This window comes from Erigeron canadensis, chromosome 4 (assembly GCF_010389155.1).
Source record: "Erigeron canadensis isolate Cc75 chromosome 4, C_canadensis_v1, whole genome shotgun sequence".
In the NCBI taxonomy this organism is placed as follows: domain Eukaryota; kingdom Viridiplantae; phylum Streptophyta; class Magnoliopsida; order Asterales; family Asteraceae; genus Erigeron; species Erigeron canadensis.
The window spans coordinates 43044709-43064660 of record NC_057764.1 but is presented as its reverse complement, the minus strand read 5'-3'; the positions used below and the strand labels follow the sequence as shown (position 1 = coordinate 43064660).

At 32.7% G+C, this 19952-nt stretch overlaps 3 protein-coding genes across 4 annotated transcripts; all 3 read left to right on the top strand.

The window, feature by feature from the left end:
• Positions 1-1616: 1616 nt before the first annotated feature.
• LOC122595760 (glyoxylate/succinic semialdehyde reductase 2, chloroplastic) lies at positions 1617-7274 on the top strand. Of its 2 annotated transcripts, XM_043768194.1 has the most exons (12): positions 1617-1825; positions 2628-2706; positions 2868-2933; positions 3132-3207; positions 3289-3344; positions 3791-3875; positions 4032-4092; positions 4179-4231; positions 4683-4753; positions 4851-4923; positions 5437-5541; positions 6851-7274. In XM_043768194.1, the coding sequence occupies exons 1-12, from the start codon at positions 1669-1671 to the stop codon at positions 7007-7009; spliced, it is 1041 nt and encodes a 346-aa protein (XP_043624129.1). In that variant the 5' UTR covers positions 1617-1668; the 3' UTR covers positions 7010-7274. The 2 variants fall into 2 exon arrangements, with proteins under 2 accessions (XP_043624129.1, XP_043624131.1); XM_043768196.1 differs by lacking the exon at positions 1617-1825 and having other exon boundaries at positions 2621-2706.
• A 2426-nt stretch (positions 7275-9700) lies between these two features.
• On the top strand, positions 9701-14131 carry LOC122596203 (5'-nucleotidase SurE). Its single transcript, XM_043768738.1, has 10 exons — positions 9701-10213; positions 10763-10857; positions 10996-11063; positions 11146-11189; positions 11290-11367; positions 11476-11629; positions 12338-12490; positions 12581-12691; positions 12803-12868; positions 13686-14131. Exons 1-10 carry the CDS (start codon positions 9882-9884, stop codon positions 13782-13784), a joined length of 1200 nt encoding a protein of 399 aa, XP_043624673.1. The 5' UTR covers positions 9701-9881; the 3' UTR covers positions 13785-14131.
• A 2933-nt stretch (positions 14132-17064) lies between these two features.
• LOC122596204 lies at positions 17065-19315 on the top strand. The gene is made up of 3 exons (XM_043768739.1): positions 17065-17434; positions 18800-18896; positions 19010-19315. Exons 1-3 carry the CDS (start codon positions 17164-17166, stop codon positions 19080-19082), a joined length of 441 nt encoding a protein of 146 aa, XP_043624674.1. The 5' UTR covers positions 17065-17163; the 3' UTR covers positions 19083-19315.
• Positions 19316-19952: the final 637 nt, after the last annotated feature.

The window sequence follows — 19952 nt, the reverse complement described above, 5'->3', positions numbered from 1 at the left end:
CACTATAAGGGGCGATGTTACCATGGACGAAACTTCTTAATGGCAAGGGGGGTTCCAGCCCCTCCAAAAGTTAAGGGTCAATCTAGCTCATATACACATAAGATGAGGACCATAATAAAATACAACATAGTAAGTTGCATAATGACCCCTCCAAAAGAAAGAATGCAGCAAATCTTGCGATAAACATTTACATAAACTCAAAACTTACTTGAATGACATGTCAATGGTTTAATTAGTCTCATTAAATTATGTAGTTTGGCTTCTTCTTTTTTCGATTTCCTTTTTCTTTCGTCTCTGGATGTCTAGTAACATGTATTAGACGTATTTAGTTGTTTCGAATACAAATCATAAAAACCGGGATGAATACTTTGTATTTTGTATGTTTGAGTTGGAGTCGTTTTAAAAATAAAATAGTGTTTTAAAAGTAAGATCCTAATTCGTTTTGGTGGTTTGATATGCGGTTTAAGTGGTATATTCGTTTTTATTCAATAATATATTAAACTACGCATAATAATAATAATATACAGAAAAAAACTGATTCAAAATTTATTTTGATGGAAACACGATTTTAAGGACGTCAGTGTTTATGACTGCATTTTCTTTTTCGAAGTGTATTTTTTAGGTGTATGCGTCAATACCATGTTAATAATGGATGATATATTCGGGTACCCTTTTATTATACATACACACTAAGATGAACCCCCCCTTGATACATTCAAGTTCCGTCACCGGATGTTACTACATGCTATGGGGCAACCCACACCCGCATAAAACATTCAATGCACTTATCTCACTAACTTGCAACTATTAACCATAAATCTAGTGAATCTACTACACCTATTAGAGAGATTTCAGGCGCATGAAATCAATTACTCACTTGCAACAACTACCATATTTGCGACCATCCACAACATGCATGATCAACCTATCACACTTACAGATAGAAATAGAATACCTAGTGCATACCAATCCATTTTCAATTACTCACGTATTTGCAACCCACAACCAACACCCATAATAAAGAATTAAAAAATTAAAATTGATATAAATCTCATATAAAGATTTTTTTTTATATAAAATGTATTACCCACCCGTAAAAAAATAATATGTTAGTCAAAAATCACAAATTTCAAAATAATATGGTATACCTATGTTTGAGTGAATTAAAATTTTTAGTGCCATGATGATTTTCTTTTTACCAGAATGGTACTCGCGCGTTGCGACGACATCTCTTAAAAGCGGCAGTTAAATGATGCTTTTCCAAATTGCATTTTGGCCTGCGGTCGATTGAGTGAAAAGGGCGGCTGTGTGAGTGAGTGTTTGATGGTGAAGACTGTAGAGGATGTTTGTTTTTTTTTGTTGCGTGTGTGAGATACCCATAAGTTACGAGATAAAGGTATTTTAAGACATTCAATGGATTAATGGACATGGATAATTATTAGAGTAAAAACATATTTGGTAAAAAACGTTTGTTTTATTAAAGGAATATAGATTTGCATGTCTCTTTTGGCCTACTCAAAAGTCAATCTTAAGTATTTTTTTTAAAAAAAAGGAAAAAAGTCAAAATGGTAAAATGTTATCCTTGATAGATAGAAAATGCATAGAAATGTGTGATCAGGTAATCACCCACACATTATTAGCGTTACAAAAGAGACCAGTAAGGCGAAGATGGCGGTGAGCCTGCTGAGAGGGGCCAATTACAGTGCAGCCATGGCAACTAGCTTTTGCCCTTCACTCCCTCAACACTACTTCAAACCAATCCCCATTTTCAAGTTCTCCCAGTCCTCTTTTTCTATTAAAGTTTTTTCTTCTCAATCTTCCTCGGGTATATATAATTCTTCCTTTTTTTTTATTATCATTGTTATAAAATTTTATCTATTTATTGAGTAGTTGTATTGTAATCGATTAATATCCGCTTTTAGTCAATTCAAGTTTTCGATTTGTTAAAGAATAGAATATTGTTAATAATATCAACTAGTTTTTAAATTTTACCATTTGTAATGGGGATACACCGTTTCGGCATCTTGCGCCCTGGATAAACTGAAGAGGGAAAACCTCATTTGCTTTTAGAACAGCCAGCTCTATGTGATAATTTGATTTATAGAACTATCGATGTCTCTTAAACAACATTATTATATTTTGATGATAATAGTGTCATTAGTTATGACTTTGATTACAATGTGGATGTTAATGACAATTTTTTTGGCCAAAGCACATTGAATGTTGGGAGTATCTTCTTGCATGGCCTATACAGTAAGATAAATGCATCCCTTGTTCTTATATTGGTTACAGTGAGATAGATGCATTCCTTGTAAGAAAATATTGCTTACAAATTCTAGATTTGTAACATTTAGGATGTACCAACTAACTAGCAAAAGTGAGATGCATCCCTTGTTCTCTTCTTTAGCCAGAAGTTTTTTTGCCTTGGTTGCGTCGAACATAGATCATGCTATGCTTATTATAACATCAACTTTAACGTGTGAAGGCATTATGGAGTATGAAATTCAACTCTATCTGGAAAATGATATTGAATGGAGTTACAGATTACTTACACATTGCCTTTCCAGTATTACTAACTTTGGTATTCAGTTAATGCATATTCATTCATATTTTCTAATGTATGGCAGATGAAATTTCGACCCGAGTGGGATTTCTTGGTCTTGGAATTATGGGTTCCCCAATGGCTCAAAATTTGTTAAAAGCTGGGTAGGAGTCAGATTTCCAACTTAATCAGCTTGGCTATTCCATTTAGCTCCTCATTTTCATTATGTTAAATGTGATGGTATTTGTGTAGGAAAAACATCATGTTTCTTAGATTTGTTATCATAACATTGTACTGTTTATGATATCTTGCTGGCTTGGTGTAGATGTGATGTGACTGTCTGGAATAGGACTAAGAGCAAATGTGATCCACTTATTGATCTTGGCGCAAAGTAAGGATTGACAAGCTTACTTTATTCGGAACATTAGAATCATAATTAGTTTAACGCTCATCTAAACACCCCCATTGCTATACACCAATAAGAAAAACATATTACATGATAAAATTTCATACAGAAAAGGATATGAGAAACAAAAGCTGGTCCTAACTTTCAAGAATATAGTTTAAAATTCTTGTTCTGTATGTGCAGATATAAGCCATCTCCTGGGGAAGTAGCAGCATCCTGTGATGTCACATTTGCTATGCTTGCTGATCCTGAAAGTGCAGTGAGTATGTCATATTACAATGTTCTTTGGTTTCAATAATATAAGGCCATGGTAGCTAATGCTGGTAGCTTTTACAATCAGTTGGCTGTTGCTTGTGGAGAAGACGGGGCAGCTAGTGGAATGAGTCCAGGAAAAGGGTATATGTTAATTTTGCGTGGCAATAAACACGCTTTTTAAAATTATTTTGGGCAAAATATGGATTTTTTTAGAAATAGGAGAAATCTTAATTTGATTATAATTAAAAAAAGATTTACTTAAATCAGAGTATGTTTCTATGGTGGGATGATTCCCTTTCAGGAGTGTTGATGACACTCAGTAAAGTAAGCATCACAATCGAGAAAATCTAGTGTTCTGGATTGACGCCACATATTTTTAACAAGTTATCTGATTTGTAAAATATCGAAAATGCTTTCCAATGAAAGACAATATAGTGGAAACTGGCAGACTAAAATTAATGCCATGAGTGTATAATAATGATGACTACACAAGGGAAAGAAAGTAAAGTTATAATAAAAGATTGCCAATCAATGAAGTTTTGCATTTCTTCTTAATCATGAGAACGCCGATCATTGGATATATGTAGATATGTCGATGTTTCAACCGTTGATGGACCCACATCCAAGTTGATAAATGCGCAAATAAAGGAAACCGGAGCACTTTTTTTGGAGGTGAATAATTCTATTTCATACTAGATATTAAAATAGAATACAAGAAAAATGTGAAAGAAACAAAGAAAGTGGTTGGTTTATTTCTTTTTTCTTTAAGTGAGATGTCATATTCATTATATACAGTCAAAACTCATGGGTTCCACTGCATTTGTTTAGGCTCCAGTTTCAGGGTCTAAAAAGCCTGCAGAAGATGGACAACTAATATTCCTCACTGCAGGTAGACAGTGATCAGATAACTTGCTTAATTCAGCCTACAGTTGGGTACGTGTATATTTGACGCATATATGTGCCTTTTTGTTTCAGGCGATAAACCCTTATATGACAAAGTTGCTTCGTACTTGGACATCATGGGAAAGGTAGCCCACTTATTTAAGCTTAATTTGAATTCGGCTAATTGTGTAAATGGGCAATCAGCATTCAAAGGTTTCAATTCAAATTAATTTGATCAATAACCAGTCAAGATGGTGATGTGATAGTTTGCATGTCAATAAACATCCACCGAGTCGTTTTCTGGCATGGCACTTGAAAACCTGTTATCTTATTTTATTACGTCATATCAGAACTTTTGAAACTTGGATGATAATTTTGTGGTTCAATATAGCCTGGTTAATCAACAAAGTAATCTGGCCCAAGTTGGTTACATTTGTTATGCAATTAGCTCATTTGAACCCTGTATGTGAGTAGTAAAGCCATAATATCTAAAGGATGGTGAAATTTACAGATTGATTTATGTTGTAAGATTTATAAGCATGTCTATAATTTGCTACAATGGGCTGCAAACTCGTTTTATTTTTCTGCTTTTGTCAGTCAAGATTTTATCTAGGAGATGTTGGAAATGGAGCCGCAATGAAACTTGTTGTAAACATGATCATGGGAAGGTTGTGCGAAGTTATTTTTATTTTTCTTGTTTAACAAGTCCTTTCTTTAGTTATTAAGCTTAAGTCCTCCTTTTTTTCTATGCATAACTATGTGCAGTATGATGACTTCTTTTGCCGAAGGATTGCTTCTTAGTGAGAAAGTCGGGCTTGATCCAGGTGTGGTTGTGGAGGTACTACAAAGTTAACTTTCACTTTATTGTACTTCATAATCAAAAACGATTTCCGCTTTAAAATGCTAAAAAGCAGAGAGGAGATTTTAGTACATATATGTAAAAGTGGGTCAGATTGGGTCATATTTGATATATAAATGATTCAATTCGTAGATTTATAATATATACCTGGAAAGGAAATGGATCAAACAAATTTACGTAACAGTTTCATATATAAAAGAATGAATTTATATTCTAATTCAAGATTTTATAATTTCCATTATGTGGAGTAGTCCTTTATGATATTAAGGATATGCCAAAAAATGTTGGCCGCCAACCTGACCTGTCTTAAAATTCTTATGCGTTTGGCCCAACTTAGCTTTAGCATGTTACCTAATCTGTTTGTTTTGTCACCTATACGAAAAGCTTCAACTATTATTGCCAACTTTTATGCAATAGATACTCTTTTGACCAAATCTAAACAACCTCTATGAAGTAAGATATGCATATGGCTTTTTAACCTTGTTATTGCAGGTGATCTCACAAGGTGCAATTAGTGCACCAATGTTCTCAATGAAAGGCCCATCGATGGTGCAATCCAAATACCCTACTGCTTTTCCCTTGAAGCACCAACAAAAGGTATGTAGGCGCTTTTCATGAGGAAGAATTCACTGAAATCGAGTGGGTTTGATAAAGGGTGAAGAATAAAACCCAATTACCTAAAATGGTTGATACAGGTCATGTTCTACCTTTAGTTGGTGACGAACTTTAAAAGCTTGGATTAAAATAGAACGGGTCGAATGAGTCAAAAGTGACTCAAAGTGTATTTAATGCCTACAACTTCTTAAATCGCTTTACTTAAAAATTTATAATCTCGAGCAAAATGAATCAAAAGTAGGGATGGGCATGGGACTAGTACTGTCCCATACCGGTCCTGGACCGATCCCAAAATTGACCAAATATGGGTACCGATCCCATATTAATCCGTACGGGATCGGGATTTCGGTACCAAATCCCGACTAGTCCCGAAAGTCATAAGGTTCATGCAAGCAATTGCAAAAACTTTTGATGAGTTTAAAGATGATAAATCCAAAAACACAAGTAAGAGGCAACGCTAGATTAATTAGTTAGTGAGATTGATATTTGCAAAAGTCCAGCAGTTAGTGCATGATGAAGAATTTTTATACAATTAAACCTAGGACTCCAGTTCATGAAACTATAGAATTAGTAGAAACTACTATACAGACTTAGGTGTGATATTGCGATGACAATTATGAATAACATGCAAATATTACATAGCCACCTCCATAGTATTCTTTGTCAATAGTTTTTAATATATGCTTTTCTGTTTGTATTCTAGTCCTTGCCTATAGGGATTTGTAAACCTATAATTCTTGCAGGAACTAGTATGTTAGATATCTCAAATTTCTACACTCGTATGTTGATATCTTAAATTTCTATATTGGACACTTCATGTATATAACTATATAAGTGAAAAATACTAACACCACATATATTAGACATAATCACTTTAATATGGAGTATGGACCATTTTATTTCGGGACTAGTCGGGATTATACGGGATTTTCCCGGTACCGGTACCAATTGGTACTGATCCCGAAAACACAAAAAAATGGGTACCGGTACCGTTCCTGATCGGGATTCAGTACCGGGATCAAGATGGTACCGGAACGGGATCGGGATTTTTTCCTCATCCCTAGTCAAAAGTAACATAGTTTTTGTAATCATACTTAATACATTGGTTACTTGTAAACTTGAGGAAAATGTTGGGGGTCAACCTGACCTGTTCACCTCTTTTAGGTATAATCCACTTTAGCCAAACCCAAATTGACCCTTTACCCAACATGTGTTGCCATCCATTTTGTCACCTCTATATGTGGGGAATCGATAAGTTTTTAGTCATTGTTAATATGCCTTTTTGTTGCAGGATATGAGGCTTGCTTTGGGTTTAGCAGAATCTGTTTCCCAATCGACACCAATTGCAGCAGCTGCAAACGAGCTTTACAAGGTGGCCAAGTCGCATGGCTTAAGTGACCACGACTTTTCAGCAGTAATTGAAGCACTTAAAGTCAAACTAAAAGATTAGAATTGGCAACAAAATTTGCTCCCTTTTTGGCTTCCTTTAAGTGATCACTCTCCGGCTCTCAGGTTTAGGGTGCCAAATTCCTCGTGTATAATTTTTGTATTGATATGATATGATCTAATGACGGCTGCATATGAACTCTAATGTTCATACTTTTGTGATATTTTATGATAATTGTTAGGGGACAATTTCAACTCTTTTTTTCCATGACCATGCTTTGGTTATATCGTACTCGTTTATAAGATCGGATGTAGTTGAGTTTGGTTAAGTGTTGTTGGTCGATTTGATTGTTTGATCACTTTTGTTGGTCCAATCTTAATAGTTGGTATTAATTATAATCAATGGTGTTGTTTCCTTCATTTATATCGTACTATCCTTATATTTATGAATTTTTATAGTTTGAAAAAAGAAATTGGTTTGAGGCATAACCTAATTAAATTGTGCTTGGTGACTATCTAAATTTTTTCCCCCGCAATCATTAAAAAAGATCGAAAACATGTCTTCAATTATTGTGACTTTTATGCTTTTGCAACTAAAAAGCTACATCATCATAACATTAAAGACATTAGATAATGTTATAACGTTTCTTTGCACTGTAATTAATTGAATAATTAAAACATAACTTTCTGGTTGTTATCGTATTCGAAAGGTACAAGTGCTATAACTCATCGCTCGTTTTTAGCAAGTATAAGTTATAAACTTATAACTCGTTTTAAGCAAGTGTACATACACAATTTTAATTTTAATATTAATAAAAGATAGATTTTTATATCTAATTAACCAATGATAACGATTAATTTTTCAATTGACAAATCAAAAGCTTAGTTCACTTTAAATTATAATCCTTATCTAATTTTTTCTATAGTCTATTCAACTAATTTAATCTCAGGTTACTTAAATTGAACTTATTATTTAAAAACTTTAAAATATATTTAATAATACTAACTTAAATCCTATCTACCCAAAGTTAGACTTTCCTAGCTAAAAAAATTCTAATTTTCGAGAGTTTAATTTATATACATGAAAGTAAGATTACATATTAATATGGCTACACTATTTTTATTCATCCTTTAAGATTTTGTAGCTGTATGAGGATGGAAGATTTTTAAAGTTAAAGAATATATATGAATAATGTCTACGATATGACCATGAAAACGATCTAGACAATCTCTATGTATGTCAGTACGTGACTAGTGTGATTTACCTCAATGGCTCAATCTATGTATATAAACAAGAAATTGATTGATGAAACCCCGTATAAAATACATTGAAATCTCTATAAATTAATAGTGGTGAAACTAAAATATTTTATTAATTTAATGAGTTATTAATTTATCGAGTGTTGATTTCCACTAATCTCTTAAGTTGAGTTTGGACAAATTATTAATTTTATCGAGGTATTAATTTATTGTGTATTAATTTATAGAGGTTTGACTGTAATAACTCATGTTCTTTAGTTTTTAGAACATTAAGCCTTTATGCTTATTAGTTTCGCATATGTATTTGACAAATTACCCCGTTTACAAGTGTTACAACTTACATAAGATATTCAATATTTAGTGATAGTTTTAATAAACAATAACTATATTAATGTTTTAAACGTAACATGAACGTAGGACATAACGATTAAGTTATTGTATAATGAAAACGCTATGTGTATAAAAAGACAAATAAAAATAATCAAAGACCAAACGTTTAAAAGTAAAACGGTAACCGTGTGAAAGTTGTATGATGAAAACATGAGAACCTAAAAGTTTAGTATCACGAAAATGAAAGCGAAAACTTTGATGTGGGTAAAAGTTAAAAAATAGAAATTTTAGGGGGTTAAAACAAAATTTGGTTAAAATTTAAGAGGTTAAAACAAAATTTGATTACAATTAGTATGTGTTTTAAAAGCTTGTACATTTACCTAGGTTTTTAGTATATATATAATAATAAACACTTTTTTTAATATAAAAAATCGATGTTTATTATAAGTAAAAACTATTTAGTTATTCTTTTTTATATAAATAATAACTTTATGCATACATATTGGTATTTTGTGCCTGATCGTATGGTGACAGAGGCTGCCCAACGTAAACGTGACAAAGTATAAGACTAAGTGTGCGAGTATTGGATATGAGTTTCTACCCTTCTCATTTTCATCACTGGGGAACTTGAAAAGGATGCAATGACCATACTAGAACGAATCCAAAAGTTCTCCATGACTCAAGACGTTGGTTCACATGATGTCGCTCATATATTTAATAGAACTAGCTTTGTTATAGCTAGAAGAGTGAATGACCTAATAATATCTCAGTTTCTTATTAATCAACTCTATGATTTTTAATATAAGTGATGTTTTTATAAAAAGAAGTAGAAAAGAAAAAAATAAAAATTAAATATAAAAAATCAAAACGAAAACTAACAAACAAATATGTAATATGTAATAAAGATAAGGCATTCGTATAAGACATTCGTATAATATGTTTGGTCAAATACTTTAGAAACCAAATGACATGTACGTATACGTACTTTTTTCTATATACGAGTATCTATCCTTCCTGTAGAAACTGTAAATAAATCTACCGTATATCTGTTTCTCTCTATCTTTATTCAGTGGTACCCACTCCCATTCCCAATCACATCCAAATATAAATATTACATCTCTCTCTCTTCTCACTCACTATATTACATCTCCATCGCCAATATAATTTATATATTTTTTTTATATACATCCATCCCGTTTGAATCGTTCAATCTATCCATTCTTCTTTCCCATCATCATCATCATTAATCATAACTTTTTTTCTTTTTTTTTCCCCCCATTATCTCTCTTTCTCTCTCTAGGGTTTGTTTGATTTCCCCCTAAATCCACCATTCAAAGAAAGGAAGGATGACAAGCCAAAGAGGGAACTTCTTGCCTCCGGGTTTGGTTTCGAATCTTCAAGATGCTCTCAACAAAAAAAACAAACAGACAAACAACAATGTTGGTGATGACGATGATACAAAGAAAGACAATGAAACATCTTCCTCTTCTTATTCTTCAGATAATAATAATAATAATAATAATAATAATAATAATAATGTTGAGGTTGAGTATGATCCTTCAAAGCCAGTTGTATTTGTCACAAACAGCGATGGCATTGATTCGCCTGGTTTGACTTTTCTTGTTCAAGCTCTTGTGGATGAAGGTCTTTACAATGTCTCTGTTTGCGCCCCTCAATTGTAAATTTTCCTTCTCCATAACCCTTTTGATATATATATATCTTTATCTCTATTTCTTTGCTTATATATATGTGATTTATTTTGTTTTATATGTCTTACTCATTGTATTTTATTTTTTTATATGGCTTATTTCGTATTCGAAAAACCGGTTGTCAAAAAGCTTTAGTTTTTATATGAAGATATTATATCTATGTAGAAAGATTCTAAAGTTTATGTATAAAGATTTTAAATTTATGTTATTATGTATACAAATGTTGGCTAAGCATATACTTGTAGATTTTATTGAAAGATGTTAAATTTTTTGGATTATGACATGAATCTTTGAATGATTTATGCTAAAACGGTGCACACGAAAAGCAAAGAAAAAATATCCTGTTTTTATTGATAATGATTCTGTTTTTCTAGTATATTTTCAACTTTTTGTTGGAAAAGAACAGGTTTCTGCTTATTCGGATGGTTTATTTGAAAGTTAGATAACCTTGAATTAAAGAATGGACTTTTTTGAATGAAATATTGAGGTTTGTTGATACCACTCGTTTGATTTTGCAGTGATAAATCATTTTCTGGCCACTCGTTTACATTTCAAGAATCAATTGCGGTAACCTCTGCTGAAATTAAAGGTGCCACTGCCTATGAGATATCAGGTAAGCTCTTTTTTTTGTTTTGTCACTAATTACTTGATGCAATTTTCAGATTCTGAATGTGACAACGATTAACACCATTGTTCTCTATATATTGTGAGAATTATGAAATCAACGTTTGATTTTGATTATTTCATGTAGGCACCCCTGTGGATTGTGTTTCACTAGCATTATCTGGGGCAGTGTTTGCGTGGTCAAAGCCGACACTGGTATGTTTTCTTAGGTGTTAATAATGACATTATTTTTGGAAAAATCCGACTCACTTTTATTGCTTGCATTTTGAACATACAGGTGATTGTTGGAGTAAATAAAGGTTCAAGCTTGGGCCATGATATGTAAGTACTAAGTAGTTGTTCGATAGTTTTGTCTGTTTAAATTTATTAGTAATCTGCTGCCTGTTTTTTATAATAATTCCTTATTGTTATGGGTATGCAGGTTTTCCTCGAGTGCTGTAGCTGGAGCTAGACAAGCCTTATTTAGTGGGATAGCATCGCTATCAGTTTCCCTAGACTGGTAAAATAATGTTGCTTATTGTTCTCACTTATTCATCATTCACTCTTTTTATCATTAGTCTTAATGTGTTGGACATCTTAGATTGAACCATATGTTAATCTGATCCAGGAAAAAGGGTGAAAGTCAAGAAAGTCATTTTAAGGACGCTGTGTCGGTTTGTATGCCAGTAATAAAAGCAGCCATTAGAGATGCAGAGAAAGGGGTCTTCCCTAAAAGTTCTTCATTGCATATAACTGTTCCTGCATCCCCTACGGAGAACAAGGTTTGTCTCATTTTGAAATAGATGCAAGATAGTTATTGTCACCAGTACAAATATGTGATGTTTTTAAAGTTGATGCAAAGGCCTATAAATATGTCAACATTAATAGTATTGAGAGATAATAAATACTCCACAATGATAAGTTTATAGAAATAACGATAGCCTATGAATGCCTAGATGTAATAACATATAGACAGGAAAACGTTCACACTTAAAAATTCAAAGATTAGAAACTTTTGAGATCTTATCAATTTTTCCACGCCTTAATTTGAAAATCTAATCAATCATCCATGCTTTTAAGTGTTAGTTTAACCAACATTTAGAATGTTGATATCTAGAAGTCATGTGTCATGCCACAATTCTTCATGCAAGTTACATTTCTACACAATTTAAAGGTCGAATATGTGGGAAACGTGTACAAGTGATTGATTTGTTGTACCATCTGTGCACTTGTTAAGTAGTTTTCTTTTTAGATTCTTGATAGGCATTCTCTAAGTCTGAAAGAATTGAAAATTTGTAATTGTAGTTCTTGCCTTGAATTTTTTTTATTTGACTTTGGTAAAAGAATTCTGGATATGCCACTATAGATACGTGGATCGATCATTTTGTAGCCAAGGTTTTGTAATTGCAGTTTAAAGCATATGGGAATTCCGTTACAGTTAATGACACCGCAAACTGTTACTCATTGTTTGTGATGTCTCGTGCTGACAGGGATTTAAGTTGACAAAAAAGAGTTTAAGCAAATCTAAACCAATTTGGCAAGCAATTGCAGCCAACAGGAACCCTTCAGCTTCACGTTTTATGGCCAATCAACCAGGCATGGGCTTGCAGCTTGCGCAGCTTGGTCGAGATGCATCTGCAGCAGTAAGCAGCTCATAAGAAAGTTGTCAAATTTATTGCACATTAGGATTGCTTTGCATCTTTGATTAATTGATGTGCTGTGTTATGGATCAGGGTGCAGCTAGGCGGTTAAACTCACAAAAGAAGAGCTTGGAGGTTGTTGAATCAGTTGGGGTATCTGGAAAACTTGACCTTACTAGGACAGTTAAATACTTCAGGCTAGAGGTAAGTAACATTGAGCTATTGAATAAATCCAGATCCTAATTGTCTCTCTGATCACCCCTTTAGTGTTATTTAATCCTGTAAACCTAAAAACATCTATAATTGCTGATGTAGTTTCAAGACTCTAATGAGGAAGGCACAGATGAGAATCTTGATTTTAGAGCACTTCAAGACGGATTTGTAAGTATATTTGCCTGAGTGCTTACGTGCATTAGTTTATACTGATGTCCATTAGTGTTTGGATAATGAATTTGGCCATGATTATCAGGCTAAATAATCAATTTCTTGTGGCTGTAGCAGGACTGATATTTTATGCAAAAAATATAACGACTTCTCGTTGTTTTCACTTATGTTAAATGCTTCACATCTGTGTTTCTCATTATTAATATTATGAAATAGATAATCTTCGAAAGTCTAAACTTCTAAATAATAAAAAAAAAAAATTGTGCATTCACAAATTATTATCAGAAAATATTTATAATGGTAGTGTTATAATAGAAAGTCCTTTTTTGGTCGTTTTACTTGTTAGTTGCTTAGATAGTCAGAATTGCTAGCTGCTAGAACCATAGATTATGTGATTATCACAACTTCATGCTACACATTCGGCAGTCTTCTTAACTGCTGACGATCCGAGTCTTTTGACTGCATAGTATCACTATTACAGTATCACATAATCAGTTTCAAACTGCGTATCTAAACCCCCTTTACAATGAAATGATTTTTTCGAATTTGTGTCTTGAACTCTTGATCACCTTCTCCGACAAGTACCCTCTTTGATTTTTAGTTTGAATGTTGAGAAGTGCTGCATTGAATTCAGAAAATACTTAGGTTTGAGATTTGAAGTCATAGTGAACACTTGTGAGATTATTGGCAGAATATTTCTTGATTACTAATTCCAGTATCCAATTATCATAAAGCATGGTAGAAGCAATTTTGTTTGGGCTAGAGGTTGAAATGTGATTATGATGCTAACAAATGATGCTTTTTTTCCTAACAGGTTTCTGTTACTCCAATCTCTATTCCTACACTGATCGACCCAGACATTGAAAAAGCTGCATCGGAGTGGATTTCTGATGCAGTTCATACCGATGACTAAAGTGCAATACTCGTGTATGTGTATATTTGGAGGTGCAAACTGGAATTTAAACTTTTAGCAATTATTTAAAGGAAGTGACATTATTTCTGGGTTGTGTCCTCAAGTTAGAATTTTTTCTTAACTTAATTTAATTTATATTGGGTGAAAAAATATTTCCCCCTAAAGATTGTTGCATGTTCTAAAAGACCTTTATGGCCTTTTGATTATTTATTTGCTGACAAAGTTGTCACCAAATTGTTTTTTGTTTCATATTTGTTTTTTTCCTTCCAAATGTAACTTTGATTTGAATTGTAATTTTGTAGTTTGTTTAAAAGGATATATATATATATACTGCTATTTTAAGGTTATTGATATATCTTTTATGTATTATATATATATTTTGTGTTTGTATGGAGAAAATGCATGAATTGCAAGACGAAAAAAGTATTTCATATTCAGGTTGCTTAGAGAGAATGACTTTTACATTCATATACAGTATATATACACTGCCTTGTGATTATTTCAAATCTTGTCTATCGGATTCCAAAGATTGTACTCAGCAGAATTTTAATCTGGGATTTCTTGTGATGTTAATTACAATTTTAGATGTTAACTAATGTGTCTAAGTGGCGGTGTATAAATGGAGAAAATAAACCTTAATTATATATATATTTTTTATGTAAATGATTCTGCCATTTGCCAAATGATGGAGAAAATACACCTTATATCAATGATTGTGACATTTGTTGAGGACCCTTTATGGACAAAACTGCTCTTTATAAAGGGTGAAAGTGAAAATCTTGACTTGACAATTCTGTTAAGGTGGTTGGTGTCATTGATGAAGTCATAAAGATGGATGGATAGCTGTTTCTATCTTTTCATGATTGTTGGACAAAATAATGATTTGGCCCAAGTATATCACCTAGTTAAACTTGGGAAAAAGAATGCAAAATGATTGCTCTTGTGTAGTGAAATGGTCAAAAAAAAATCAAAAAAAAAAATCAAAAAGAAGTGTTGATCACACCTATTTTATGAACTATTAACAAAAAGATTGTTTAACAATAAACTAAATCATGGTTTGGTGTATAATGTACAAGATTTTGTGTCCACTTTTTGGTGGTAATAATTTCCCCCATCTTTAATCACTTTTGCTTTTCTCTTATGTTGTTTTACTTATTAGTAATGTACTAATGTACTATGTTTCCCTTTACTTTTATCTCTCATGAAGTTTCATGAATTATTACACTTTTACTTTGTGTTATGTCCAAAATAATTAAGAATGATGCATTATAGTTTGACAGAGTTGGGAGCTTTGGTCAATTCTAGCTTTGAGGTTAAACTGTTCTAATCCCTCTTGACTCCACCCAAAAGTTTTGATATGATTAAATTACTTATGATCTCAATCACTCTAGTAGTCTAGCTGATAATTTGTTACAAACCAAATATATATTGTGTATACGTGATATATGTAATACAGACAACTCTTTATATACTATATTGAAATATTTGAAGTGCAAACTATATTATTGAAATAATTTAAGTGCATATGTACCACTTCCTATCAAACTATTAACAATCCACAATAGATTGAAAAAAGACTGATTTAAAAAGGGGTTATCTATACTATCGAATATTTTTAATACTATTTTATAAAATATTTTGTTCTTTTTATAAATCTCAATTAAGTAATTGAACTATCTAAATTACTTTTTTTTATTCACTTATTTAAACATTTCTACCTAATATATCTATAATACCCTTAAATCTCAACCATTCATCTCTCTCTCTCCTCAAATCTCAACCACTCATTTTTTCCACTCTCTTCCATAAATAATTTTATTCATCTGATTCATTCAAAATCTTTTATCTCAAAAACCGTATATCGATAAATTATAAAAATTGTATGGGTGTTCTTAAAAATTCATGTTCTTTCATTAGAGATGTCATTCGATATACTTTCGACGAATTTTTAAACCCATACAGTTAAGACATTTGGCTATCATACTCTATGACTTAACCTATCACCCCCACCATCTCACCGCCGCAACGCATTGACACTATATCTCGTACTATATTATAAAGCAAATTCACTTTTGGTTTTTAACATTGAACTTAAATTTTCAATATTAATTTTAAGTTTCAACCATGTACAAATTCAAATGCATGATATACCATACATCATAACCACATTACATTAATAACTTCCACTACTCACGATGACACCACCACCACCAATCTCCGCTGCCACCACCGCCGCTACCACAACTCGCCGCCACCACCACCCGTCACTGCCACCATTGCCGCCGCCATTACATCACCGACACCGGCGCCACCTCCATCATCACCGCAACGCGCGAGTACCGTTCTCGTATTAATAAACAAAGTACCCTTCCCCTTTTCAACTCTTTACCTTTAAAATACCAAAAATACCTTTAATTTTCAACACATTCCTAAATCTGACACTAAATCTTCCCAATATATCCCTAAAATATTTTACACCCATATTTATCCAAACTATCTATCTCCTTTATCAATTAATTTAAATATTTCTACCTAATATCTCTATAACATTCTTAATAAAGTTATTTACAAAAGATACATCACTTAACCATAAAATAACTACATTACCATTTATGTAATTACTTTTAGGTTAATAACCATATCGTTACCACCACTGCCACTAATATCACCCGTTGCCACTACCACCGCCGTATTGCACGGGTACCCATATCGTCTATAACAAATTATTTAAAGTCTCAAAAGTATGTTCATGTAGACTAACTAGTGATTGAATGATAGTAAACATAGATAGTTAGGTAAGTTCATACTTACTAAAAATTTACTTCCTTACGCCAACTCTGTATATGAAACTGGGAATGTGCATGCATGATGCACAACAATAATATGTTTTACTTTCCACGCTCTATGCATTGGAGCACCATTTTTATATATTTCTCTAAGGTGTTAATATGTAATTTTTTAAAAATGGATTACAAAACTTAGATATAAGACGATTAGAAATAAAAAGTGGTACAATGTTATAATCAAAGCTATTAATTTATGATGGTAATTATAAGTAGCGTGACAATCCCAGCGGCCACCAGCTACCATTTTTCAGGAGGATTTTTGGTTCGAGTCTTGTGAAAGACAAAATTAAAATAATTAAGGTATTATTAAGTGATAAAGATTCACCTAGACTAAATGGTACGTGAGGTTCCCATCAGTAGCGTGACGATATATAAAAGTGATATGGGATGGAATTATAAAATTAATCAAAAGGACTAAATATTGAAACATTTCATACTTTCCAGGTCCAAACCAAAACTTTAATCATTTCTACAAAGTTTAGTGAGATCACAGTCGAAACAACCCTAAATCGCACTCTTTTTCCACCGGAAATATGTCATCTAAAACCCTAATTCGCACCGGAGCATCCTTAATGAACCTCATAAAAAACTCAGTTCGTCCTCAAGACCCGACCCACAAACTCATTCCCAATATCTTTGAAATAAAACCCAATCTTTCAAACCCATTTCAGTTTCCATCTTTTATACAAACCCATCATCAAAAGTTGATCCAAAATGAAGCAGAAACCCTAAAAAAGGTTGCTTCTTCTGAAGGATTCTTGTATCCATGTGGGCTTCCCTCACTCAGATTCTTCCTTCCTGATGGTAATTAGTAATTATTAATTTTACCCTTTTTTAATAATTTGTTTATACATGGTAAAATGTTCATCTTTTTTTTTTTTGTAGATTTTTTATGAATAGTTGAAATGTTGGTTTGTTATGATTTGTGTAGATATAGATATATCGATGTGTAAGAACAAACTGTGTATATTTTGCATCCATAAAAAGGGTGTTCAAAGTCATTTAGTTGTTAGTAGGTATGTAAGATTATAGAAGATAGTGAATGTATTTGATATTGGAAAAAGTTTATTAATTTACTGTTTTTTTTGCAAGATGTTAGTGAAGTTTAGAGGGATCACATTTTTTGAAGTGTTTATCTACTGAAAGAATAAGTCAGTAGCCTTCTTGTTTTTTGAAATGGGGAGATTAGTGTTTTGGATTGTTTATCTGCTTTAAAAATGAATACTAAGCGATACTAAAGGCCCTTTATGTTATTATTATAGCTTTGATCAAGTGCAAAGTATGAAAACATCACTATTTCTGAAGAAATAGTTGTAAATGTGGCTTTGAATTTGGAAATGTCTGGTGACGTGAATTTTTCAGACTTGGAACTATATAGATAGTGTATTAGGTAGAGCTTGAAGCTTGAACTATGTTTTAGCTCTGTAGCGTGCTGCCTAGATGGTTTTGGAGACTGTGTTATATTGGAACTTCTAATATGGGTGTAAACGTGGCTTTGAAAGATCCCTGTTTAATCTATACCGAGCTAAAAAGAAACCTCAGTTTTTTTTGGGTGTGTGAATGCTGTGGTCATCATTTGACGTGGCTGTTTACTCAGCTTGATGGGTTTGCCTTGGAAATAAAATCTGTGTATAGAACATTATGCATACTTGAATGTAAGTTCATTTTGTTGGATATTAGATAATGTTCCATCTTTTACCATCAAGTTAATTCCTAATAAACCTAAATTACAAGTTCACATCTTTTTTCAATGGTTTTCGATACATTGCCAGGGAATGAATGGCTATATTGCAAGAAAAGAAACACATATATATGCTCAAAATTCTGATGTGTGATAGTGTAGCTGTTAAAGAAATGAAGTGAATATTAGAGAAAAATGTCTACTTTCAACTTAGATGTAAAAAGATTACTATAGATTTTAGTGATTCAACCGACTCTAGGTTAGATTGTATCACTTCTGTATCAATGGATTCAGCTAAATGTCAAAAACATATAGCCTGTCAGTACTGATTACCGTATTGCTATTTTGTGAGGTTTTGACAGGTTATCATCCTTGCACTTTATCGTTTCTAATTCTGATATGCACCAATCCTCAAGGGACTTATCCCGACTAGCTTCTATCTCTTATTTCTTTGTATCTAAGTTTTCTGCTGGTATATCTTGCTACAGGAGATGATACCTCTTCAAGTGAGCCATTGTTGTGCATCAAGAGAACATACCAGCCTAGCAACCTCAGACGCAAAAGGGTTCATGGTTACCTTGCTCGGTAAGTAAATTTTAATTTTGTATGCATCTGTAACTTACACTCTTGGGATAAAAAACCCTGTATTCGCATTTTGTGATGTTGACTGTTAGCCTCAAACTTCTAAAATTTTGCAGAAAAGCAACCAAGGGAGGTAGGCGAGTGATTGCTAGGAGGATCGCCAAGGGTCGGTTCAGAATCACAGCTTAATAAAATTACGTTTCTTAGTTCTTACCAGGTTGTAATTCTGTTACTGGTAGAACTTTGGTTCTATAGCCCAGCCGAAATAGATTTCGTTTAGCATAACTTTTGAACCAATTGAGGTCATTGTAGAAATGATTTTGAACCATTGTTGTTTTCTTTATAAATAATTATTTATCATAAGATGTGATGTACCATGTTGTTATTTGAAGTTATTGCAAGAATTTTAGAGATTTAAGTTATATATTTTTGGTTATTTTGGTGATCCACTTTCTCTTTTAATTAATCAAACGCGTTAGATACAGGTTCCTGGCTAACACCCATGGTGATCAGCCATGGCCGACGTATTCTTATTGAGAATGGCAGCTATGGAGAGCATTACACCAATTTTTTTTTTCCCTGTTCACCTTGCTTGATAGCTTTTTCCTTTCATAATGTAGTATGTTACTATGAGTTTACATTCTATACTTGTGCATTACTCATCTGGAAAATATAGGTATTTAACTTCCATTCAGATATATGTTTTCCGTCTTTCGTAGAAACACCATGGGCTTTTCAGTGGTAAGTAGGTGGCGTTAGCGTTTACTACTACTACAAGTGATGATGATGATACTAACAATGGTCATCGCCATTGGTTCATTGTGGTCTTATTGCTGCACACAATTAGGAATCTGTTGTAGGCAGACTGGCCGAGTGGTTTTGGTATCATAAGTTGACTTTTTAACCGGCAAAGTTGTATGTTGAAGTCTTTATTGTTGAATAAGAAAAATGGTGTTGGTCACAAGACAATGTCTATCGTACTTAGTCATCGATAAACTTTCAAAGCCGTGGTGTTGATATACATTGTCAAGCTCTATGGTTTACTGTTTTTAGCCCTGT